Raw genomic sequence first — 27,469 nt, 5'->3', positions numbered from 1 at the left:
TACGCTACGCGACGCGTAGTGACAGGAGAGTATCTAATTTCTTTCAGTAAAAACTATGGCAACGGTTTTCTTAAAAGCTATTAGTGTTTTGGTTTCACAGATAAGTCTCAGAGACAGTAAATAATTTACCTCTACAGCCTCTGAAGTATTATTTCGTTTTCGTTTACGCGTTAGTTACGGAAGATCACAGGTGGAGGACACAAAGAATAAATATAAATATATATATATATAAATTTATAAATATATAAATTTAATAATACGAGTGGATTATTCCGAAGTTGGGAAAGTAATCGTGGGGACAGTCGTTTACCGCGTTCACGGGCGAGCCGCTTACGCCTACGCAGCGCATTACACCAGCAGAAACGTAGGGCTGGCGCTTCAGGGCTGTGCTATGACTTGAATAACTTTAAATTAGGTAAAGAATAATAAAAACAATAAAACAGTAGGATATCGAAACTTTTTAATATAATTGGTTTAAAACTGGCACATCCATCCTATACATCTAATTATATTGATTATTATATTTATTTCAGGTTCCATAAAATATGTTATACAAATTGAATGTACAAAGGGGTTTATGGCCGCATCCTTATTATATTCATATTAATAGTAAAATAAAGGTAATAATAATAATATCTTTATTTTATCAAAAAAACGTATACAATTCATTAGTGTGAAGCCCTGTCTCCTGCGGTAGTTTAAACTGTGTTACCGATGCAGTGTCTTATTACATCCTATATCTATGGTCTTAGTAAAAAACTTTTAACAAATTAACGGGCAAAATTATATAAAGGAAAGGATAAACAAATAAATGAAAAAATAATAAAAGAATGATATACATTTTTGAGGCGGGTGCTTAGATACATTTGATTTGTTTGTGGGTGTGCGCGTGTTTGTATGTGTGCTTGTGCGTGTGTGTTTGTGTGTAATTTTTTTTAGTTATATTTGGCGTTTCATATTATTTGTTTGACATATGTGGAAGGCGAGCATCTTCATATAGTTTATCCCAAAACTTGATTCTCCTTTCGTTCAACTTATTTCCCGGAGCGAACGGCTCGTCTATTTTGAAATACTCTTTTCCTTTTAGTGTGTATGGATGCCAAATTGCTCCTAAACTACTGTCAGGCGTTGGACAACTGAAAAAATATAAAATATTAATTGACCGATAAAAATATGACTTACAAGATGAAGGAAATACTAATCAAATTACCCTAAATTAACTGCATGTACTTATCTAAAGCTTGCACAAACAAAACCTTCGTAAAAGTATGTACCTATAAGTATCGCAGTGCCATTAAAAGTAGGATGTATTGTAAAAAGTAAGAGCAACCCCTATCGACTAAAAGATCACACAAATCGGTAATTAAATGGCAGCAAAATAAGTGATCTTTGTACCGAGTTATCCACCGTTTCAACATCAATATATAATAAATACAGACAATACACACATCGCCATCGAGCACAAAAGCGTAGCTTGTAATATGGGTACTAAGATAACTGATGAATATTTTTAGGGATAATGAATGAATGAATGAATGAATACACTTTTATTGTACACCAAAAAAAAAGTAGTTACAAAGATATAAATACATATCAAGAGAGTACAATTTGGTGGCCTTATCGCTACATAGCGATTTCTTCCAGGCAACCAATGGCGTAAAAGGAATAATATAAATAAATACTTATAAAATACAGATAAACACAAAGATACTCAAAAACATTCACGTTCATCGCACAAACATATTCCGGTTGTGGAAATCGAACCCACGACCTTGGACTCAAAAAGCAGGATCGCTGCCCACTGCGCCAATCGTCCGCCAAAATAACATAAAAACATCACACCGATTTTTTTTTTAGATTTGTTAATATTATAAATTTTCCCGCATGATATATTTGTCAAAAATAACTCGAGACCGGCGTTTTATGAGACATCGTACAAGAACGCTACAACAGCAAAATGGCTTTGTAGAAATATTTTTTGACACAAAATCTCACTAGCTTCTAGCAATCCCTTATTTGCCCGACCCGGGCATAGAACCTAGACTTTGTGATCCGTACTTAAACATGCTAACTACTCCTGAATTGAATGTCGCGAATCAATTCGAAAATAACAATAATCGTGAAACTCGAAACACATACAAAGCAATTAAACAAATATTTTTTGTCAATTTTCGAGGTCATCAAAACAACATTATCAATCGAAACCACCTGTTGTAAATAACATAAAGACAAATAGAACAGGTAAATGGTTGAATCATAAAAAAACCCGGCCACACGGTGATAAGGAAAACGTAAATAAGGAAAATCGAATCGGAAGAGAAAAGAGTTCCCTTAAGTTCACACTGCGTTGTTTGTACAAAAATTTGTACAAACTTTTTGTGGCAGAGTTATCCGAGGAAGTACTATCGCCATGCTTATTTTCGCTAAGCAGCATTGTGGCCTGGTTGCCGGTGTGATAAGGTAAAGGCTCATGAGGCTTAACACCTACGCCTCAAATTTATGGACACAGGGGGGCATCATGCCCTTTGAAGTATTGCTCTGTTTATAGGCGATGGTATTCCATTAACCATCAGGTTGACGATCTGCTTAATCTGTCAATAATTACTTTAAAAAAACATATTCCGTCTTTATGACAAGGTTGCTTGGAAGCATCCAGCTCCGCTTTCATCTCTCACAAGATAGAAAAATGAATTTTAAAATGTAAAATGTAAATTGTTGATATTGGAAAAGAGCAACTGCTGAGTTTCTTGTCGGTTTCTTCTCGGTAGAATTTGCCTTCCGAACCGGTGGTAGAGACACTACACACAGACAGACTTGACGTTTCAAAAGTGCTTATATTAGGCCTACTTGAAATAAATGAATTTTGAATTTTAAAGCATAAATAAGAGGGAAGACATTGGGGGTAATTAGCAAGTGAGGAATCGAAGTGACCATATACTCGGATAGTTATTAGGTATTTTCGATAGGTACGAAAGATTGTCACAACTATCCTAGTAAATGGTTAGTAATGGTGTGAACTTAGAAGTTATAGCCTACTAATAGTCTAAAGCTTGGAGCTTCGGCCACGCTTTCAGAGGCAGCAAGAAAATATCCAAAACCAGTAATACTCGTAAATTTAGCAAAAGTAAATATCTGAAGGTATTTGGAACAATTTAAAAGGAAACAACAAATGACCGAGTTTTTACTCTTTATCTATCTAGGTATTTAAACACATACTTTCATGTTTTGTTTTGATAGAGTTATTGTTCTAACACACAGCGTATGTGGAAGAGATTACAAAATAACTTTGTTATCGCGTCTGGGTGCACGTGAATAATTGTTTACGGTATCACGAATAATATCAACGCTTTATTTATTGACCGTCTGGACGTTTTCATGTAATATTACAAATTCTGAAGTGTCTGAATGTTTGTTTCTTACCTATGTTTCCGATAAACCTCTGCAACGATCTGATTAAATTTAAGCACAGAGATAGCTTAAATCTTGTAGATGGCCATAGTATACTTTTTATTACCCAAGGGAGACATTTTTGCGAGATCAAAAAAAGTAGCCTTCGACACAACTAAACGGAACTTATCGCAATTTTGCTTAGATCAGCTTGAATCCAGGCAGAAGAAGGATAGACATAGCTAGTAGAATATAAAGTAAACTGTTGGATATTCGCAGGTGTTACCTTGTGGAATTCCATGATATACAATGAACTTTAAAACCTAATTAGCAATATTGCGCGTTTTATAATTACTAAGCCCACTCAGCAATTGTGTAAAATTTATTTATAAAATTTGCATTGTAGGGTCAACATCTCCTGCGTAGTGAGCGCATTTTGCGAAGATCTTGTGCAGTGTGGTGTAAAAAAATATCAAAAAAAAATAAAACAAAAAAAATACTGTGAAGATAAGCAAATCAATACTAACTTAGATCAAATTAAAATTGCAAATAATACAAAGAAATTACAGATTGGGCTATTTTACGCGCAATATAGCAATTTTAGCTTAATGTTCATTGTTAAGTGAACTGGCTAAATAAAGATTTTATTTATTCTTTGAGAAAAGAATGCTTACCCAGTTTTGGCGAAGTTTACCCATAGCTTCGTTACTCTGAACACGATGTCTCTCAATCTTTCCTGTTCCGCGTAGAGTTCATCATTTAAGTAGTTATAAAACAAGTACCAAAGTTCATCAGCGTGGCTCACGCCCTTCAAATTGGTGAGATCTAATGCAATTTTAATAATATTCAAATCTGTCACCAAATTAAACGAATACAAATAGACCGGTTCGCGTAATTTTGCGTATAAATGGGCAAACCTATGAGTATTGTAAGAAAAGTGCATATCGGTTTGCATGTCAACTATTGTATTCAAATCGTCTTTAGTTATGTTCCTGCGTCCGAAGTAGAATTCCTTAATTCTATCGCCGAATTCTTTTAACTGATCCTTGGAAACCCTTCCCTTTATTTCTCTCGGCACATAATACGAGGGTTCTTTATTATAAACGTCCAATTTAGTAAGATGATCTTTTAAAACTATTAACCCTTCACCGGAGTTATATCCAAGCATCAGAGGAACTCTGTTAACTTTACCCTCAACTAGCATATTTACTGGATTTTCAGTAATAAACGCCTCAACACCTGGGAATTTCTTTTCAACGTTTGGAATGAATTGTTCCGGTAAACCTCTGTACTGTTCATCGGATGTCAATGTCGCAAATGTTAGATTAGTAAGAGCTTTCGCATCTAAACCTTTTAAATATTTCAGTAATTCTCGTACATCGTGTGTTTTGGTGCCTAAAACCTTTCCTGCTCGAAAAGCTCTTGCTTTTGCACCATAAGCTATCGCCCAGTCGTGGATGCATACTCCACTTTGTGCTATTACTTTGTGGAAAAGACCTGTCGACATTGGGGACAACATGTGATAGGTCACAGATGACGCTCCAGAACTTTCGCCGAAAAGTGTCACACTATTAGGATCACCTCCGAATTGAGCTATATTATTTTGAATCCAACGCAGAGCGGCCACTTGGTCTTTCATTCCAGCATTTCCTGGCGCCTCAGGTATATCCAAAGAAAGGAAGCCTGGAATATCGAGTCTGTAATTGAATGTGACTAACATAACATTATCATGTAGCATCAAAAAGTCAGATAAAAAGAAATCTCCTGATCCCTCATAATATGAACCTCCATAAATATAAACCATCACAGCGTTTCTTGCATTCGGTTGCAGGGATTTTGTATATATATTTAAGAATAAGCAATCTTCAGATCCTTGATATGTTCTATTGTATTGTGTGCATATATCACCAAAGTTGGTTGCATCGCGTATACCTTGCCATGATAGAGGTGGTAAAGGAGCCTGTAATTAAGAAAAATGGTTAGAGGCTAACAGAATGTCCCACCTTGACCTAAGTAATGATGTAATAATATTATATTATTGTTTACGAACATAAAACGACGACGATAAATTTATCAGGGAATGTTTATAATTAACAATTCATTAAATTCCATGATATTGCAAGTGAATTAAATAAAGAGATATATTTATATCTCTTGTCGATACTCGATATACCTACTTAACAAGTAGTTTCATTGAAAATTATAGTATATAACTCATAAATACTTAGTGAAATTAACATTTAACGATAATATTATGGTACCAAAGTCTAACAATGAAACATAAGAAATTTATATTCGTTCATTATTTATCCCAAAATTATGGTTTCCCAGATACCTAATCTTTTAGTTAGAGTTAACATGAATAACACGTTTTGTTGTACCTACCACAAAAAAAAACAAAGTTTCAAAGAACGTAGGATCGAGATTATCTCTCCAAACACCTATTTATCTTTCCAAAGCCTTAAATGAAATAAAATTTGTTATGCTATATTCTTACCTTAAATCGTAGATCTCCAACGGGTGGTTGAGCGAACGGAATTCCTCTAAAAGCGAAGCAAGTGGAGCCATCAACAAGGTTGTATGTGGTGCCACGCAGTTTGCCTTCCTGTACTGTCACCACCGGAGGACTCTGAAATGACCCTTGACCCTTGAATATGTACTAAAAGATTTGCCATTGCCACTAGTCAGCGAAGTTTCGTCAGAATATGCGGAGGTACAAATAGGAGACTGCGAGTTTTGCTTTGGAAGTATGGATTCAGATGTGCACATAGCCAATTTTATAACAGACAATTTATTGACAGGTTTCAGACCCTAGATTATTGGCTTCGATCTTTGAATCAAACCTAATCGATTGGGTTCAAGGAAATATGCGAAGAAACAAATACTCGCTAGATTTGCCTTTTTCAGTACGGATGTGCATATCGTCAATTTCCTAACAGATAATTTCTGTACAGATTTCAGACTTCAAATTGTTTGGTCCGATCTATGCACCAAACCTTGGGATCTGTAATTGAATGTCAAGTCCTTAACCTCTAGCTAGATCAAGCGGAATGCAATTTAAATCAATCATGACTGGCTGCACCAACTGATAAAGCTGATAAACATCAAAAGTTCTAATAGGTGGATGTCCATCAAAGAACTATAGGGTATCTCCAATATACATTTTTTCACATAAAAGAAAAACGGTTAAAATAACAAGAACCCTCCTTGATCTCGAAGTCTGTCATTTCGAAACCCTTAGTTCTAAGCAGTAGAGTATTTAGAACTACACGTAGCATGATTTTGATATTTGGGTTTTTACTGTATGTTTTTTTTCTTCGGTAAAGCTGGATCGCTTACGATAGTACTTTCACTGTCACAAAAAGGTTCTTACTATTTTAGTCTACAAGCCTACAATATTGGGAAAGCGGTAAAAACTTTATTTCAGTGCGAACGAAGTCGTCAGTAAATGCTACTTAATATTCAAATAAAAATAAAAAAGCGTTCAAAACAGCTGCTTAAAAAAATTTCAAGAGCGAGGAATAAATTTTACTTTTATCATCAGGGAAATTCAGGTCAAATTGAAATTTAGTTTAGCTAACTGAAAAAGCCGTTATTTATTTATTTTCACTTACTTGTTTTTGCTCCTCTCTTGTACAATATATCACACATATTTCCAAATATGCTATAAATAAAAGGCCAATTTTGAACTTCATTTTCCACATACCTACTGTGGTTTATATTATTGCGTATTACAATTGAAACCAATCACCTGTGGATGTCCGATTAAATAGACGTCCTAACTACACAATAACCGACGACTCAGAAACGAAAGGAAGTCATTCGACGCAATTTTCCTTATGTAGATATGTGAACTTATACGTAGAGTGTAGGTACATATTATGTGGCACCTGTTGTTTTTTATTAACGATTATATTTTTATGTACCAACCCAATATAAGATGGAACATACTTTATATTCCTCTATCTGCAAAACACATGCCAAAATGTTATAGGTATTTCTCATTTGTTTTGAAATGAATGAAAAAGGTTTCAGAACTGAACATCGCTTACCTGACATTATGAAAACATATTGCCAGTTGACAATATGGGTAAATTTTACCAATATTATATGTGGATAAACTACTTCGTCTGTCTAGTGCTGAGCATACTCGACTGCAGATCACGAAATCCTGAGTACGATCCCCGGTTTTGCCAATGAATAGTACGAGGTTTATTGCTTGCGCCCTGATTGCGGTGTACCCCATGTCTTGAAGAGCATGTTAAGCACGGAGCACGTCCTGCGCCTGATCTCTGTTCGGTTATGTCAGGTCTGCCATCCCAGCGGACAATGGGAGTGAGGGAGAAGACACTTGTGTACTATAACATATACGTGTAGTTGGAAAATCTGTCCGGTGATGGACCATCGGAGCCAAAATCAGTTGGGGAAACTGTGTATGTGGGTAACGAGCAAGGTAACGTAAACTAGGTACAACACGACCAAAGTCTCAAGACAGGCCAAGGTAAGGGGACCAAAGTGTTACAATAGCTATGCAAAAAAACTTGAAGTGTACCAGTACTAGTTATAATAACTTTAGGGTAGGCTTTTTATAACTCTTACAATGACTATCCTTAAGTTTTTTATGACTCGTACCGGGGTTTTTTTTCATTTTATATTATCTGCCCGCTTAGTGCATTCCCGGTATATACACTGTATGAGCACAACTGCCTGGTGGTAAGTGATGATGTTAGTGGCCTTACCTGTTAGGGAGTATGGTGATCATCCCCTAATCGGTCTCTATGCGCCATCGCACCGGAACACTAAATCGCTTAGCGGCACATGATGGTAAAGTTGTTACTAGCCACGGCCAAAGCCTCCCACCAGACCAGACCAGAGGAAATATGTGTCTTTGTGTACTAAGAGGAGAGTCATACCAGATTCTGTTTTGCAAGGAACCAAATACTTTAAATAAAGAAGAACACAATATTTTTGATTTTTCTTTTTATTTTCTTAATATATTTACAAGAATTTGCATGCTTTATGTTTATTGATGGAAAGAGACGCCAAGAATGTCATCACTCCACAAAGGGATCTTTTAAAAGATCACCGCAGTTAACGTACAGCTAGAGATGTATATACTTTTATATGCGTATATGCTTTAAGCCTTAGTTAGCTATGTGTGGGAGTCCAGCTTCCTCATAGAGTTTGTTCCAAAACTCCATCCTTTCTTTATCAGCATATTTCCCCTGCGAAAACTGCTGATCTATGATATAATATTCCTTCCCTTGAACTGTGTATGGTTGCCATTTTGGTTCTAGATGTGTCGGTGTTGGTAGGCTGAAAAGGATTAACAATGTTCTGAAATGTATGTTTTAAACTAACTGAAGACCTCACTGTAGCAATGGTGTGCGCTATGGTCTTATAAGAGGAGGCCTCGGGTGCAGTGGCGTGCATAGAGGGCATGCAGATGATATAAAATGAAGAAAATCTCAAGTACGAGTTATAAAAAACTTGAGTATTTGTGAATTTGTAATTTCCGAATTTTCTCTGGTCTTTGTTTAAAAAATTGCTTGAGCCATGGCAATAGCATGACGGCATTTCAGCGTTCTGGTATGATGCCACGTAGAAACCGATTAGTAGTTTCGGTTTAATTTAAAAACCTCCAACAGTTAAGTACGCTACTATAAGTGAGATTGGAATTAAAGGCTATCTTGTAGCAAAATAAAGGAATTTTAAGATGTATCTGGATGTTTATCTTTTAAACCTCCAGATTGTTTAAAATTTCTACTTACTGTCACAAAAGGATCCTTCGTGAAAGAGTTCCAAACGAAAGAGTACCTACCTTCATTATTGAAATTGCACCTTTACAAAAAAAAAACTTGAAACTGTGCTTTAATTGAATCTATGCTCAATAACTTCCCGGAACAGGGATCATCTCCTTTACAGAGGGGACGTGAACCAATTATGTAAATAAACTGACAATATCGTGCAGCGTTTAGATGAAGAGTATTTATATACTCGTAAGTACTATAAGGTAGGTGCATGACAAACTATTGCTTTGAATAAGCGGTAAGTGGACGACAATTGAATGATTCAGTAAATTAATAAATCCCCTTTATTCTTAGTCACAGAGAAAAACCCCTGAACTGCAAATCAAGCTGCAAATACCAATGAGGAAAAATAACCTTTAAGGAATTTGAAGGTCTAAATCGTCAATACATGATTTATAGTTACCTGGTTTTTGCAAAGTCTGCCCAAAGCTTTGTCACCTTGAATACAATGTCCCTTAATTTTTTCTGGCCTTTATAAGGCTTTTCATTCAAATAATTGTAGAACAAATAAAACAGTTCATCCGCGTGACTGACACCTCCCACGTTAGGCAAATTCAGTGAATTTTTGATAACGTTCAGTTCAGTCACCGAATCAAATCTGTACATGTAAGTTTGCTGACACACTTTGCTGTACAAGTCAGCAAATCTGTGTGTTGTGTACGAAAAATGTATGTCCGTTTGTATGTCACGTATTATGCCTAAATCTTCTTTAGTGATATCTCTATCGCCTACGTAGAACTTCTTTATTCTACTACCGAAATCTGTCAACTGGTCTTTTGTAATTCTATCCACAATTTCTTTGGGAACATAAAAAGATGGTTGTTTATTATAAACGTCCAACAAAGCAGCGTGGTATTGTGTCATAATTAAACCTTCACCTGAGTTGTAACCGATCATAAGTGGTACCCTATTAATTTTGCCTTCGAGCAACATTTTTGTTGGATCTTCATCCATAAATGCTTGTACACCGGGATATTTCTTTTCTATAGACGGAACGAATTTTGCCGGAAGACCCCGGAATTTTTCGTCGTCAGTTAAAGTTGCGATCGTCAGATTAGTGAGCTTACTAGCTTCTAGACTTTTAAAGAAGTCAAGTAATTCCTGCACGTTATTTGTTTCTTTTCCTAGAACTTTGCCAGCTCTGAAAGCCCTTTCTTTTTCGCCCTCACGACGAGCTAAATCGTAACTCCCACTTTCAGCTATAACTCTATGGAATAGCCCGATGGACATGGGCGAAAACATGTGATATACCACAGCCGCCGCTCCAGAGCTTTCGCCAAAAATGGTGACAGAATTGGGGTCTCCACCAAATTGGACTATATTATTCTGAACCCATTTCAACGCCATAACTTGGTCTCTCATAGCTGCATTACCAGGCACTTCTGGAGTATCTAGAGTCAAGAAACCTAGCATTTCTAACCTATAATTTAAAGTGACTAAAATAACATTATGTTGTAAGAGGAAATCGGGTAAGAAGAAGTTTCCAGAACCTTGGGAGAATGATCCACCATGGATAAATACCATGACGGGGGTTTTAGCGTTTTTACTCAATGTCTTTGTATAGACGTTTAGGAATAAGCAATCTTCGTCGCCTTGGTACGTTTCATTGAATTGGGAACAGATGTTACCGAAGTTAGATGCGTCGCGTATACCTTGCCATGGTTGAGGAGGTACTGGAGCCTGAAAAATGATAAGGATTAAGTTCTTATAGAACATATAAGTGAAATGATAATCTACTTTTAACATCAAATTATTTATAGACAATCCTTTGGTCCGGTTCTAGGATTAGTAAACACAGATTTGGATTAAGTGTCAGAGGTTTAAATAGGGATTTAAATAGGGTTGTTTTTAGTCTGGAATTTAATGAAGCAGCAAATGATTTGCTGATTCTTTCAAGAGTTTAATCCTCCATTACCATCGTCAATAGCCTAATAAAAATGCACTGCTGGACCAGTTACAAGGTTTTTTCGTCTGATCAAGGACGTTTGTGTCAGAAAGGGCTAAGAGATTTAGCGTTCCGCTATAATATCGCGTAGAAACCGAAGAAGAAGAAAAAACTTTTATACTTACTTACACTTTACTTTATACGCACTTAACATACAGGAAAAGAAACAGTAAGGAGTATACAGTAAACTATGTAGAAATGCAAAAGCTGCCATATTGCTGCAGGCAATCTGCTACAGGCAACCTTTGTAGATAGGACTTACAGCAAGATAACCGATGAGGGGTATGGGTTAACTTTACTTCCTAACAGGTTAGCCTGCTACCATCTTAGACTGCATCATCAATTACAATTAGGTGAGATTGAAGAGAACAATTACATTTGCGACTACCCGAATGAAGAATATCTAAAATTAAAATGTACAAACATGTTACCTTAAATCTAAGATTTCCAACTGGAGCCGAGGCGTATGGTATACCTCTGAATCTGTAGTAAGTAGACCCGTCGACTAGTTCATCGACGACACCTCGTATGGTACCTTCTTTGGTTGTTACTATAGGATCACGCTAAGATAATTAAAACAATATTATTTTCTTTTCATTATCAACCCATTTAAGTTATACCCGATAGTGACCATGCTGGGCAGGCGGGTCGATCATCGTAGGGCTAGACTTATTGCACCGGCGTCGCTGCTGCCCGACACCGGTCTAAGCCATTAGTTCAGCCTAGCCAATTCGAAGTGGAGGAAAGTCGCCAGAGCCTCGTCGGTTAGACAGCAAGGTACACCACCGGCAGGTAAGCTTGGCAATTCGCACTGGTAAGCGAAGCTATCTCGACCCCCAACGAGGTGGACAGACGACATTAAGTGCGCAGGTAGCTGGATCCAAGCGGCACAAAATCGTGGAATTTGGAACTCCCTACAAAAGACCTATGTCCAGCTGTGGACGTCTATTGGTTGATATGATGTTGGTGATAATGATCAACCGATTACAAGCCCATAGAATGGAAAGCTAACCACACAGTCAATATTTTTTATCAACATTTCAGTTTTTCAATACTCCCGAAACACAGGCAATATAATAGTACACTGCTGGACTAAAGGACCAGCGGAAGGATTTGCCTATAATCAAAAGGCTGGGCTCAGGTTCGTGATCGCAGTAGATGGTAGTAGTAGCAGAGAGGACGCTACCGCCCGTTCTTCGTTACATTCCCCTAATCGCCTCGTACGACACCGGCGGTCAGAGAAGTGGTGACAACTGTAGTAGTCCGAAACTTATCGATATCAGTGTGTCCGCCATAACATCGTTTAGTGTTGATAGACTTCAAACGCCTTAAAAGTGCTTATATTAGGCCTACTTGAAATAAATGAACTTAAATTTTTGAATTTGCAGTGATAGCTTAGCTTTGTGGTTATGGCTTCGGCGTATAGAGGGGACCGAGTTCGAATCTCGGAACGCAACTCTAAATTTCGGAGGTTCAAACCAAGCAACACACTTCTGGTTTATATTAGTAGAGATATAGATAAATGTCTTCAACTATATCAATACTGAAATGTAATAAATATACTTTATTTATGCTTTATGCTTCATTTCAAATGTAAATCAAAAATCGCAATTTTAGACGCATTATTTTCGTTTCCATGCATTTAATTAAAGGTAGATATTAAGCTTTTCTGTCTTGTTTAGCTGCTTCTATTTTTTTATATATATAAAGATACAAAAAGCACATGCCGTTTACAAAACCATTATAGGTTGTCTAGACATTTATCATAGAGGCATTTTACTGAAAACAGACGTAAATCTACTTAGCCGCAAAGTGTGCGTGTTGCGAAATACGAATCTTGCATATAAACTAACATTTGACTGAACTGAGGATTCATTAATTATTAAACAGACTTTTTGGTCTTATTTCTTCCGATAGGTATCTGCCTTATAAAAAAGCCTACGTTACAAAATATAAATTCAGATAAGCCAAGTATTTTAAAAAGATGCTAAAAAGTTAATTTAAAATCAACGAAAAAACAATATCACTAGATTATTTTAAACTTACATTGCATTTTCTGGACGATAATATTCCAATTATCTGTATACACAATATTAAAAAAACTAAAGATTTCTTTTTAGAACTACACATTTTTAAAGTTATATTTTTTCCACCGTACTACCACTTAGGGCATGGATAAAATATTGAATGCGTAATGTTAATAGGTATCAAGTACACTGTAGACTGATATTTATATATTTGTAAACAAGCTTCGCAGAACTCTTTCGTCGTTTACTGATTACATTTTCCTTATGGTTCGGAAACATGACAATCTTCAACCTACGTACTATCAATAGTGATACATAGAGTAAGAATCACTTCACAGATATTAAATAACTATATGTAATTTGAGTACAAAAATATAAAATTTAGATTAAAAAAAAAATTAGGGCAACCCTTCAAGGCACACAATAATTTTTAATCCGTGAGATTAACGATTTTGGCGACGATGCCTAAGGCTGTCAAAAGAAGAAAAGGTAAAAGCAAATTAAAGTTTAAATACTTTAAATAAAAAACAACTTAATTAGCTTTTCTACAAACTTTTACCTATTTTAATTTTGACGTGACAACGTCTTATAAATTGGTTTGCCGGGTGACACTTCAAGAAACTGCGTTACGCTCCGCTCACGTTATGCGCTCACAATGAGAGCGAGTGAGAGGCACGCGCCCGCCTAAGAGCGAGAGAGACAGACATAAAAAGTGAAAGGCACGCGTCCCTTTGTAGTAAACGCTGTTTCATTGTACGCAAATGTATTGCAAGTTATTTTATGTATATTTGTATATAAATACGTATGTATGTGTAAAGGTAAAAATAAAATTTTGTTAATATGAAATTCAGTGCGAGATTCTTTGTATAAATTAATGTTTTAAATATAATTCTTTGTATAAATAAATGTTTTAAATTGTTACTATTATTTCATCCTTCTTCCTACTATACGAATGAATATTCACATTAAAATTATTTTACCACTCAAAGTCGTTGTCACGTAAAACTTTCGCCCGTATACCGACTTTACAGGCAACCAATTTTACATTTAATTTTTTTTATTTGATATTAAAAAAAAAACAGGAAATCGACGTATCGAAAAATTATCAAATCAATTATATTCTTATGGTAAACTTTTACCTATTTTAATTTTATTTGATATAAAAAAAAAACAGGAAATCGACGTATTGAAAAATTATCAAATCAATGGTGTATTATCAAATCAGTAATTCTTATGGTGAACTAATGGACGTGCACTGCTGGACTTAGATCTTTAGTAGGGTGTTCCAAAATCACGGACCTGGGTCACTTGTCTCCAGCGGCTGCCAGCGACTCGCCTGATGTAGTCTGTCCACCTCGTTGGGGGCCCATCATTTTCCGGTGCGGGATCACCATTCCAGCACCTTCCCCAGCAACATTTGGTGCACAACGTCTGAGCTATTTTTTTTCTGCCGCTAAGCAGCATTGTTGTTGATTTATTTATTTGTTGTGAATTAATTAGACATGCCTCCAGCCATTTCTGTGGCGTACAATAGATTGAAATGATAAGTACATTCCATGTAATGCGTTCCGGTATGAAGGCCGTGTTTGCCGGTGTTTTAGGCTTTGGGGCAAGCGGTGATGGCCCAGTGGGAGTTCGACTTCACTTCCGGGCGGGCGAGTTCGAATCTTAGCACTTTCAGCAATTAAGATATCACCTGCTTCAACGGTGAAGGAAAACATCGTGAGGAAACGTGCATACCTGAGAGTTCTCCATAATGTTCTCAAAGGTTGTTTGTTTATTTCAAAAGTCCTTGAGAAACTAGTATACCAGCAACTTAGTCTTTTCCTTAATAAAAACTGTATTCTTAGTCCTCTGCAGTCTGGCTTTCGCCCTGGTCATAGTACGGTTACAGCACTAGTAAAAGTTACCGATGATATTCGAAGGGCGATGGATAACAAGGAACTCACAGTACTGACTTTACTTGACTTTAGTAATGCTTTTAATACAGTAGATTATGACATCCTGTTGAGTCTCCTGCGCTCGATTAACATATCTCCATCGGTGTTAGAATGGTTTCGGAGTTACCTCAATGGTCGTCAACAGCGCATTCGGATTGAAGAGTCCTCATCGTCCTGGTGTGATGTTGCGGCTGGGGTACCTCAGGGTGGCGTGTTGTCTCCTCTACTCTTTGCTATTTTCATTAACTCAATTACTCATCGTATTTCTTCTCTCTATCACATGTATGCAGATGATATTCAAATATATCGTCACTCTACCCTTGGAAATCTTGGTCCTACTGTTTCTGCAGTTAATAGTGATTTATCTAACATTTCTGAGTGGAGCAGGCAGTATGGACTTAAGGTTAACCCTGTAAAATCTCAGGCTATCATTATTGGCAGCCCGGGATTGGGTGTTAGAGTTGATTGGCAGAATCTCCCTCCTGTTGTATACAACGGTGTCACTATTCCCTACTGTGATACTGTTAAAGATCTAGGCTTACATCTTGATAAACAACTATCATGGTCTGTGCATGTCAACGTATTGAGTAGGAGGATGTTTGCGACTATTAGGTCATTGCGTCGCCTGCGTTCTGTTCTTCCAATTCCGACCAAAGTTATGTTGGCACATTCTCTTATTCTCTCTATTCTTGATTATGCGGACACAAGCTATCTTAACCTGACCGAGGACCAACTGAACAAACTTGAGCGTCTTCAAAATCTCGCTATTCGGTTCATATTTGGCTTACGCAAATATGATCATGTATCTGAATTTAGACTAAAGCTTAAGTGGCTCCCTATTCGTCGTCGCCGGGATCTGCATGTTCTGTCGCTTCTGTACTGTGTGTTATTTAACCCTAAAACTCCCTCTTACCTAAAGGAGAAATTTAATTTTCTTGGAGTGCAGTCAGATATACGTTCTTGTCGTACGCTGACTTTGAGCATGCCGTTTCATAAAACTAAGTTTTATAAGCATTCATTCATTGTTCAAGCTACTGAACTGTGGAATGCACTCCCAATAAGCATACGACAGTCAAGGTCACTAGACATATTCAAAAATGCTGTTAAAGCCCATTATCTTGAACAATAAAGACGACAGTGATTAACTCTTACTCATATTTAAGTATGTTTTAGTATATATTAGTTTATTATTTTTTTATATTTATTATTATTAATATTTTATGTGTGTAATCTTGATAAGTATTAGTGTGTAATTGTTCGTAAGTATGTATATAATAATAATACACCCCACCAATCGGTTTCCCTTGGTTTTCCTAATCCTAAGGTTGCCTGGAAGAGATCGCTACTAAGCGATAAGGCCGCCCTTTGTATCCTACTTTTTAAGTTTATTTTTGTTGTGTGCATTGTTTTTTTTTTTTTACTATTTGTAGTTTACAAATAAAGTGTATAAATAAATAAAAATAAAATAAATAAAGGTGAGTGAAGTCCACCTATTTGTGAAAGCCGACCCGTGCCCAGCAGTGTGCCGGTAATGGTTTTATATAATGATGATGATGATAAGGCCTAAAAAATATAATAAATAAATTTAAAATAATAAACTAATATATACTCAATCATACATAAAGACTTATGAACATATAGATAATAAAAATAAACATAATCAAGGTATAAAAAATGTCGTCATTATTGTGCAAGTTAATATGCTTTCACCGCGTTTTTAAATGTTTCAAGCGATTTTGCCTCACGTATATTTAATGGGAGTTCCACAATTCAATAGCTTGCACTGTAAACGAGAGTTTATAGAACTTCGTCTTGTGAAAAGGCATGTAAAGTGTCAGCATACGACATGATCTTAAATCAGCAGGCAATCCTACAAAATCAAATTTTCCTTGAAGTATGAAGGTGTTTTAGGATTAAATAACACACATTTAATTTTAACACCTACGTCTCAAATTGGACAGGGTAGCGGGAGGGGCTCCTTGCATCATGTGAAGTGTTACTCTGCTTATAAGGCGAAAAGCCATGTGGCCCGTTATTGCCACTTCACCTACGCGACTCGTTGAGAGCTGACACTAACTCTAGTTTTTCAACGGTATGTTGTACGGAGTTCCAAACACCAGTCTCGTACCGTTTGGTTCCAGCAGATCGTTGCGACGCGTTTCATGGCATCTGTCGCGATTCAGCGTACCGGTACGATGCCTTGTAGAAACGTGGTAAGGATATAGGTTTTAATATAACTGCCATACTCCTAATACGTTAGCACGCCACCATCTTAAGACTGCATCCTCGTTTACCGTATGAGGTTATAGAGACTAACTTTTAGTGGAATAAAAAAAATACTGACATAAAAACGATCCCATAACATTTATTTACATACAAACTAACAGTGTATAAAAAATTCGTATAAAAATACATTGTTTTAAAGCCTGACCAGGAAAACAAAAAACCGGCCAAGTGCGAGTCGCACTCGCGCACAAATGGTTCCGCTTTGTATGGGAGCAATCTTAAATAGTTATTTTATTTTAATTTAATTACATATTTATTCAGTGAACTATACATAGAATTCAATATTCAGAAAAACACTAGCGTCTACCAGCTGCCGTTATTAAAAATAGAGCAAAAATAAGCAAATAAAGTAACGTATAATGTTATGTTTTTTAGTAACGTTAATAGGTATAATGTACACTGTAGACTGATATTTATATATTTGTGATCAAGCTTCGCAGAACTCTTTCGGCGTTTACTGATTGGTATATAGTTCGGAAACATTTTAATATTCTACCTACGGTATGATAACAGCAACAAAATACATCATCTATGAAAATTTCAACTGTCTAACTATCGGAAGCAGGCGCTACTTTTTGGAAATCCCTGATATATTATGAAAAGTAAGCACAATTAGCTAAACTCCGCGAAAAGCAGGAGAATCTGTATGGTATAATTTATAATTCCTTCAATCCTTATACTCCACACCAAACAAATCTTCGGCAATGTACTCTTTACGCACGTTTCGATACCAGAGCATCCTCAGGACTCAGGAACTGTTGACTTTACAAGAATACTGATTCTCCTGCTTTTCGCGGAGTATAGCAGATTAAGCTTAATTTTTATAATATGTCTAACTATCCCCTGTTTAGGTACGGAACCCTAAAAATAGTTCTATATTTATCCGCAATATGGCGAGGTTCTTCATTTCCCTTGGCAGGATTTATAAATATTGTAAATACTAAAATATTTCATCAAAAATGTCACATACTCACAACTTAAATCAGAAACAAAACTACCTAATTTGTATAAATGTCTTTGTATGCTGTAAATTAATAGATGCCTATTTACGTCGTACATATAAGAGCGCCTCGGTGCAGTCTATTCTTTCTTTTTTAATTATCATTTCTATTTTATAACATAGACATAACGTTTGTATGGACATGTTAACATTTGCTCCCATTTCACTAGAAGGCGCTATAGTTCCATGAATTACCAACGTCGCTAGCCGACAAAAACATAAACCTTACCGACTTAAATAATGTTATTATACCATCCAAGAATAATTAACAGAGAAAATAGTATAGTTTGACATTTATAATGATATCAGCTTTTGCCCGCGGCTTCGTACGCGGTTTTTTTGGTTTTTAATGAATCCTGCGGAAACCGTTCATTTTACGGGGATAAAAAGCAGCCTATTTGTTAATCCAGGGTATAATCTATCTCCATTCCAAGATTCAATCAAATTAGTTCAGTAGTTTTTACGTGAAAGTGTAGCAAACATCCATTCATCCATTCATCCATCCATCCATCCATCTATCCACACAAACTTTTGCATTTATTATATTGGATTATAATTTGACATGAATAATAATAGATAAGATTAGCACTTGAGTTTAGAAATGATCAGAAATATAATCGATTAATCGTTGCAATTCTATGTCAGCCCTGTATTCGTTACTTATTTTTATATTGGATTAAGGCTTTTATTACTATACAAAGTAGAAATTAGTTTAAGAACATTTTTTTTTCATTTTGTCTGGGACGGATTGTTTTTGCCTTATATTGTACCTATTAACATTGTAAAACCAATCAAACATAAAAGAATCGAATTGGACGTGTTCGACACGTTTGAGACATCAGGTAAAAGTTTAAGGATCAAACCTGCCACGTTATTCAACTTAATTTGGGAGTTTAAAAAATCTATCATTGTAGGTGAAGAACGTTCAAATGTCAAAAGGACAGATTTAGTATTTTTTTAATTATAATTAACGGACCATGCAGATGACCAACCTGACGGTAAGTGGAAGCTATTATCAGGCGACACTGAGTGGCGTGCACCGGGTTTCTTACTTGGGTATGCATACAGCAGGACAATTGCCTAAAATGAATATCCTCCTCTTATACGGGCTTTATTTAAATTTTAGGGTAGGCAGTGCTTTTGTGCTTGTATGCTTTTGGGCATGAAAGGAGCGCGTCCTGCAATATGCCGACCTGTGCTCATCAATTTGGAGTAGGTGTTAAGCCTCATGTGCCTTAATCACACTGGCACCCCGACCGCAATACAGCATTGCAACAATCCTACTTAGCGACAGAAATAAACATACTTCCCCAGACGAGCTCTGTCACAAAAAACCTCTACTACTACTGAACATGGTCACTTTTTAGCGTTCACCTCTCAAACTTGATACTAGTAAACCGGATTTACCGTTCCAGTACAAAGTAGCATAGAAACCAAATGTGGTTAACATGATTGCCACACCATGATAGGTTAGCCCGATCGTAGACTACATCATCACTTGCCATCAGGTGTGATTACAGTCAAGGGCTAACTTGCAGTGGAATAAAAAAAAGGAATATGCACCATTGTCGAACACAGGATTTGACTAGATTACAGATTGCTCTTAAAATCAACGGGTACCCCAGCTTCGTTATACATTTTAGTCCAAAAGTCAACCCGTTCTTTCTCTCCGTCCTTTGCCATCTCGACCTTGTTATCTATATTCAAGTATTCTTTTCTGCGGGATGTATACGGCGTCCATTTTACACCCAAACTGTTGTCCGGTGTAGGATTCCTGAAAAAAGAAGAAAATAAACAAGCGTTGATAGATTGTTGGTTAGAACTTCGCCTTCCATTTCGGGTGGTGAAGGATGATGGTGAAGGAAAAAGATCGTGAGGAAACTTGCATGCCTGAAAATTCTGCATAATATTCTCAGAGTCTACCAATTTATAAGGGTTTAAGCCATACTCAACCTTGGGACTAAGGCCTAAACCTTTCTCAATATGAACGGAGACCTGTGCGCTGTTGTTGGACAGTAATAACACAATGATGATGTAGACGATGAGTTAAGATCTGGTTCTCAAGTGCCAATATTTTTAGTTATTTTAACTTACCCAGTTTTGGCAAAGTCTGTCCACATTTTGGTCATCATATGAACATATTCCTTCAAATGATCTTTATTTACATAAATATCCTCATTCATTATATTATTGAACAGATAAAACAATTCGTCAACGTGACACGCCCCATTATATTCCGTCAGCCCCATAACAGACTTAAAACAGTTCAATTCGGTGGACAGATTAAATCTGTACATATAAATCGATTCGGAATACGCAGAATAGAGATTAGACCACCTGTATATACCGAACATGAAATTAGTGTCGGTTGCTATAGCAGATATGATATCAATATCTTCGGGACACAGATCTCTATTGGGGCAATAGAATGCCTTAACACGTTCCCCAAATTCTTTAAGTTTGACTTCTGAAACCTTTACAGCAATTTCGGCAGGAACGTGAAATGATGGGAACTTGTTTTTGACATCGAGTTTCTTTGCTTCGCTATGCGATACCACGAGACCTTCGCCAGTATTGTATCCAATTAACAAAGGTATGGGATGAAATTTCCCAGAATATAGCAAATCTAACGGATTTTCCGTCAAAAACGCTTCGGCTTTTTCAAATTTCTTCTCCACAACAGGTCCGAAGCGTACATGTAACCCTCTATATTTCTCATCTTCTGTGCCGACCTTGAAATTCAAGCCAACGAGTTTCTTAGCCGGCACACTTTGCAGAAACCCAAGTAGTTCGTCCATGTCATCTGTCTCCTTCCCAAAGATTTTCGCAATTCGAAAAGCCCTCTTTTTGCCTTCAACATCATGAGCCCAATCGTTCAAGCAAACTCCACTTTGTGATATCGCTTTCGTAAACAATCCTTTCGACATCGAAGACAACATATGCAAAGACACAGACGCACCACCAGCGCTTTCCCCAAAGATGGTAACATTTTCGGGATCCCCACCGAATTGATCGATATTGTTCTTAATCCATCGAAAAGCGGCAACTTGGTCTTTTAACCCAGCATTTCCAGGTACTTCTGGAGTATCTAGACATAGAAACCCAAAAACTTCCAACCTATAATTAATCGTTACCAATATAATGTTTTGATTGAGCAGGAATTTAGGACCATACATATCATCATTACCAGATCCTGATAAATAGCCTCCTCCATGAATGTATACCATGACGGGAAGCTTTGATTCCTTTTTCAAAGAGCGAGTGTAAACGTTGAGAAATAAGCAGTTTTCGTCGCCTTCTAATAATTCTCTTGTTGGGGTGGTTTGAGGGCAAACCGGGCCATGTTTTGTGGCATCTAGGATTCCTTCCCATGGCTGTGGCGGAAGTGGGGCCTGGAAAGACAAATCAGCTTTGTGAGTGCCTATTAAGCTATAGCGGTTCTTCAACTTCTCCATTCAATCTTTCTTTCGCTTTACAACACAATACACCCCAAACCACCGCGTCGCACCACCTGCCTGCACAATTAATTAATTAGCTCGGCTCTTTAGGGTAGCGAGATGTTATGTAGCCAATACACTTCCTCAAGAATTGGGTAATCACATGCATATTTTTTTTAAATTGATGGTACAGGATAAACTGGTAATTCCCGAGTGTAACCTGTCCTAGCAAATAAGTTTTCATTCCCTATTTAAACCCTTTAGCATTCTTATGTAAATACTGATACCAATATTTAATTTTTTTGAACTTCAGCTTTATTCTCTTATTTGTTAGCCGTGATAAATAGGTCAAAAGTTACAAAGTTAGCCATCAAGAATCGGGCTAACAAATGTTTTTTTTTATTCCACTGGTAGTTCAAACAAACATAGACTCTTGGGCTTTATTATAAGTACTGATATTAATTTCCGAATTAAAAAGTATTTTCTGGGACACAAGCTGACTTATGAAAAAATTTTGCCGCGATTAATTTCATTTTGTAGTTTTCTGAATTAAAAGTATCCTAGGTCCTTCTCCAAGATTCATGCTATTTACTGTGCCGAATTTCCCTAAAATTGGTGCAGTTATAGTGGTAACAAAGAAACAAACAGACACACTTTCACATTTATAATATTAGTTTTTATTGTCATAATATACCAGTATGTAAAGACTGGATTCATTTAAAAACAGAATAAAAAAACATAATTACCTTAAACCGAAGTTTTCCTACTGGAGGTTGTGCGTAGGGGATACCTTGAAAACTATAATAATCTGAACCATTATAGAGTTTTTGGACTGCACCACGCAGGCTACCTTCATTTACAGTCACAATTGGGTTGGCCTGGAAAAAAAGAATTTATTTGATTTAATTACAAGCGATTTATCAGGAAGTAGACATAGTTTGAGGACGATGGAGATATAAAACTTATAACATCTCTAGAAAACTCTCTCACACCCAATTACTATTTCAAAAATACCAGCCTTACTCAAGTAAAGACAACTGATTGGCGCAGTGGGAAGTGTCCAAGTCATTATAACAAATCTGGAAAATGTTTGTGCAATGAACATGAATGTTTTTCAGTGTCTGGGTGTCTAAATATATATATTATTGATAAAAATATATTCACCAGTTATCTTAGCGCCCACAACACAAGTTACGCGTACTTTGGGGCTAGATAGCGATGTGTGTCGCAACATGATCAAATCGGGAATGGGGAGATCCGTAGAAGCGTCAGAAGCTAAAGTGGCAATGGGCAGAGAACCTATGGACGTGTCCCAAGGTGCTGGAATGGTGACCTCACACTGTTAAACAACCACTGACATCAAGACCCTGGCTGGACCCAAGACTGTGGTATTTGGAACTTGCTACAAAAGACCTATGTCCAAACATTGGTTGATATGAAGATGATAATTTTGAGATTTATATACTACTTCAAAAATCTAAATCTATGGAGTTTTCAATTACAACTAACAACCAAGTCTGAGAAAAATCTCACAACAAAGACAATGCAGGAACCATCCAATAAACACAACTTGTTTTTTGTTTTTAAGTTTTTAGATGTTAGACCTTTCAAGTTTTGACACCTAAGTTATGCTGGTAGCTCTATTGAGGGCATATTGAACTCCCACCCTGAATGGTTTCTACACAGCATTGTGCGGCTAAAGCCTTCCAGGCCAGATCACAGAAAGTTCATAAATCACAAACCTCAAACCACCAGATGTTTTATTGATCTTTATCTTTCTTTCTGGTTATGAATGGTAAATAGATACAATAGAATTGAAATATATAACTACAGCTCCTTAATTATAACAGACCAGACAAAATTTGGCCTTAAAAATATAAAAACATCCCACTTGCAAACAAAACTGGAAGAAAATAGCTTTGGCTTCAGAATTGATTACAGAATGCCCTCCAAAAAAAAAATGTTTTTTAAATCTTTAATGTACAGAATTCAACCTGTTAAATTTTTATTACAAGTAGGTCTATAGATTAATGTACCAATGTCGTATTTTGATAATGAAGTGATACACTGTCAAACAAAAAACTAGCAAAATGAAAATCTGTGTAAACAATCTCTATTCTCCTTTTTAAGGTACAAGTAACACATTGGAGATATAATAAACATTATAATTAAACTTTATCATGTCATTCAGATTCTAACGTGTACTAGTATGCCAGTAGTTATCAAAAATAAAGCATTTATTAATAGTCACTCTCTGCATTACTTATCACACGATCAAAGTACAATGATAAGAGAATATTACAACTTCATTTTCTAGTGTAATTAGATATAGTTTGTAGCTTGTTTATTAGTTTTCATGTACAATTTTACTATTTTTCAACTGGTTTAGAATTTAACTGTACTTAACTACTGTACAAGGTCTTTAGATAAATAAATAGAAAGATAGATAAAAGATTGGCTGATACAGGTACTGTACATTCAATCAATTTATACATTTTGATGCAAAATAGATAATTTACAATGATTTTATCTATAATTAATGACCCTATTAACCCAAAAATTGATCATGAAATACACATTGCAGGATTAATTCAATATCTCTTCTCTATTTTTAGCATTTCCATGACCAATATAGTTTTGTCTGGTAGCTACGGTAATGGCTTTTTATCCACCACACCACCAGCAAAGTTGCACCACTAAACGACAAAGCAGATACAAAACAAATCCTATGATTTCAAAATTGTCCGGACCCTGCCAGGCTACATTGTAACCGCACAAAATAATCTGCACTGGGTCATTATAGTACAAATCATAAATTTATGGTCTAAAAGTGAAAAATAATATTCAAAATACCTATGTACCTATCAAATATTCATTTTGATACAGTGTAATCTAAGACATTTTATACCAGATAAAAAACTATGTGAAATAAACCTTGTGAAATTTTACCAAGTGGAATACAGCCGAATTTTAACATGTAACAAAAAAATGGAATTAATCAATGCATTAATAAATTAAAACTTATTGCAACTCACCATTGTTCCTGATTGCACTGAAAACTGCTGCGAAAAACTTCTTATCTTAATTGATAAGTTTCTGAAAAACTTCATTATCATTTTAATGCAATGTTTTTGGAAAAAAATTAAATAGAAATGTACCTATTCGTGAATACCTGAATTAACTACACGAATTACCTAAATACATCATTGCAACCAGTGTCTTTATAACTTTTAGAATAATGAAGTCCTCATTTGAATTTAGAATTCAGATATAATATAATATTCGATATCAGAGTAATGAAAACAATACAGGAAAATAAAATACCGCAGCTGTATTTTGTTTTGACTTTTAACTACCTTTGACAACTGTTGACACTTGATCAGTGACCAAAAACTCCACAGATTAAGAATGTCGAACTGAAGTATAACTTTGACATTTTATTTTTGGCACTGGCATTGCTGCCGTAGAATCTTAATCTATGCTTGATGTCGGCAAATATAATCGTGCCACATTGATGTAGGTTTTAAACCACAAAGAAGCAATATAATCATTTAATGGTAAAAACTATTATGTGACAGTTTGTCACACTAAACTTAGCTTGCTGAAGAAGTAAAGCTAAAACAGAAATGTGTGTGACCTTTATAATCATTGATGTTTATTTGTGAGACACTGAGTATTTTTTTTAAACTTGCTGTATATGAGTTGGTAACCTTAAAAGAAATTTGAAATAATATCTGACTAATTATACCTAAAAATAAAATTTTAACCACTAGTAGTAATAATTATAAGAGTCCGATTAATTAGATTAATATTTTGTTTGAACCGCCGCGCGCTAGGCGGTTATAAGGTACTAAATAATTAGTAGTGAGATAACCATTTGGGCGACACCAACATCATTCATAATATATGAATTTATTATTTAAACTTATTAAAAAAGTTCTGTCTTGTACGTCCGTGTGTCTATATGTGCGGATCCCGTATCTTGTGGTCACGAAAATGAGCGAAATACCTACTTTACTTATCGAGTTGGTTTTTTTTTATAGGCTTCAGTATTTTGAGGAATAGAAGCCTATTACTTTTCACGGTATAATTAGATGTAGTTTAATTATTATTTACAAATAATCTCAATTTTGTTGTAATGAATGAGATTATGAGGCGCGCACTTTTGGATTTTCCAACAATTTCAATAATATGAACCCTTGTACGCAGCAGAGTTCGTGCGACAAACCATTTTATTTCGCCCCTCGCGTTCTGGGCGGGCGGCACAAATGCGTAAAAAATTACGCATACAAAATACAAATAAAAATATTTCGCACCTGTGAAAACTAAATATTTGCACATTTTAAACAAATAAAGTCCATTTAGCATGATAGTACTAGCAAATTGAATGTTCCGCGTACTTCTCGACTTATACGCTCGTAACTAAGCGAATTGCGCACTTAAAATCATCGGTAAAAATGTCTCTTTTTGTCTACATTCCATGTTATCGGCTGAACCACTTCAAACACCTTCAATGTAAATAGGGATTAGCTTATATCAATTTTAATGTGGCCAGGAATCATTTTTAGAGCGACTTTTTCCCGATATCTGCGCAAAATCGAACATTTGTGTAAACAAGTGTTAATTTTTTTTTATTACTATTATTTGCATTGTATTATTTTTAAGTTTTGCACGTGTATTGTGTTGTGGTTAGCAAGGTATAGGGTGGTTCAGCGCTTTTTGCGCGTTGCTTCAGCGTATCTGGTGCGCGTATGAACCGCTCGAGAAGGGTACGTACTTTCAAAAATAACACCTACACTCTAAAAAAAAATTGGTTATTCCTAACAAGAAAGTGATTGTTGTGATCAAGCATCTTGATTCCATACGAGCCTAACAAGAACATAGATACATCAAATAAGATGATAATGATTGTTTATCATAATTCAATGGACTGGGCAACTGTATTGCTCCTATTATTGTTACTTAACTAAGGCATATTCTTAACTGATTCAATTTACGTACTTGTTTAAGCTAAATAATTAAAAATGATCTAATCATACAAAGAAGTAAATAATAATAGAAACAACGTATTTATTTGTTAGAATCAATGAACATACCTACATTGTTAGCTCAATCTATAATGAACTTGCTGCTATAACTAATCAGCTTTTGTTGTTATGTTTATTATCATAATTGTAATAATTTATATAACGTCAACTAAGAGAAAATCTCTCTTAGTTGGCTTTCTTTTTTTAGAGTGTACATGACTCGAAACGATTTTAATTAAAGCTAACATTTTTTTATATTTGTTTTTTTATTAAAAATATATCTAAGTAAGTTACTTAGATATATTATTTTTCCGTTGGAATTAAACCGAGTAATAAATGCATGGATCAGAGTCTACCTATCTTTAAATAACAATTTAATGTAGTATTAGTATGTACATCATTTTCTTTGCGCTTTGTTTAGTTCATTTTCGTTGACTAGATTTATTTTAAGATGTCATTATAATTTCAGTCTAATGGGTGTCACATTGCTGGATACAGGCTTCCTCGTTGAGGCTTTTATAAGAGAGAGAGAGAGAGAGATATCTAGAGCATAGACAAGATGGCTGTATCCGTTTACGTGCCCTAAAAGTCTGCACCTTAGGTAAGGACT

General features: G+C 35.8%; 1 protein-coding gene across 1 annotated transcript in view; it reads right to left on the bottom strand.

The window, feature by feature from the left end:
* LOC120626047 overlaps nt 1-25,172 on the bottom strand; it is a 30,783-nt gene extending 5,611 nt beyond the window's left edge. Inside the window, 8 exon segments of the mRNA XM_039893327.1 lie at nt 985-1,136; nt 4,062-5,347; nt 5,885-6,014; nt 8,584-8,703; nt 9,601-10,687; nt 21,565-21,787; nt 22,579-22,710; nt 24,868-25,172. Of these exon segments, the coding sequence (XP_039749261.1) occupies nt 985-1,136; nt 4,062-5,347; nt 5,885-6,014; nt 8,584-8,703; nt 9,601-10,687; nt 21,565-21,787; nt 22,579-22,710; nt 24,868-24,948 (3,211 nt within the window). The 5' untranslated portion in view covers nt 24,949-25,172.
* Between the last annotated feature and the right edge of the window lie 2,297 nt (nt 25,173-27,469).

The sequence above is a fragment of the Pararge aegeria genome, chromosome 8 (genome assembly GCF_905163445.1).
Source record: "Pararge aegeria chromosome 8, ilParAegt1.1, whole genome shotgun sequence".
Lineage (NCBI taxonomy): Eukaryota > Metazoa > Arthropoda > Insecta > Lepidoptera > Nymphalidae > Pararge > Pararge aegeria.
The sequence above is the reverse complement of the archived record's forward strand: the minus strand, read 5'-3'. Positions and strand labels throughout refer to the sequence as shown.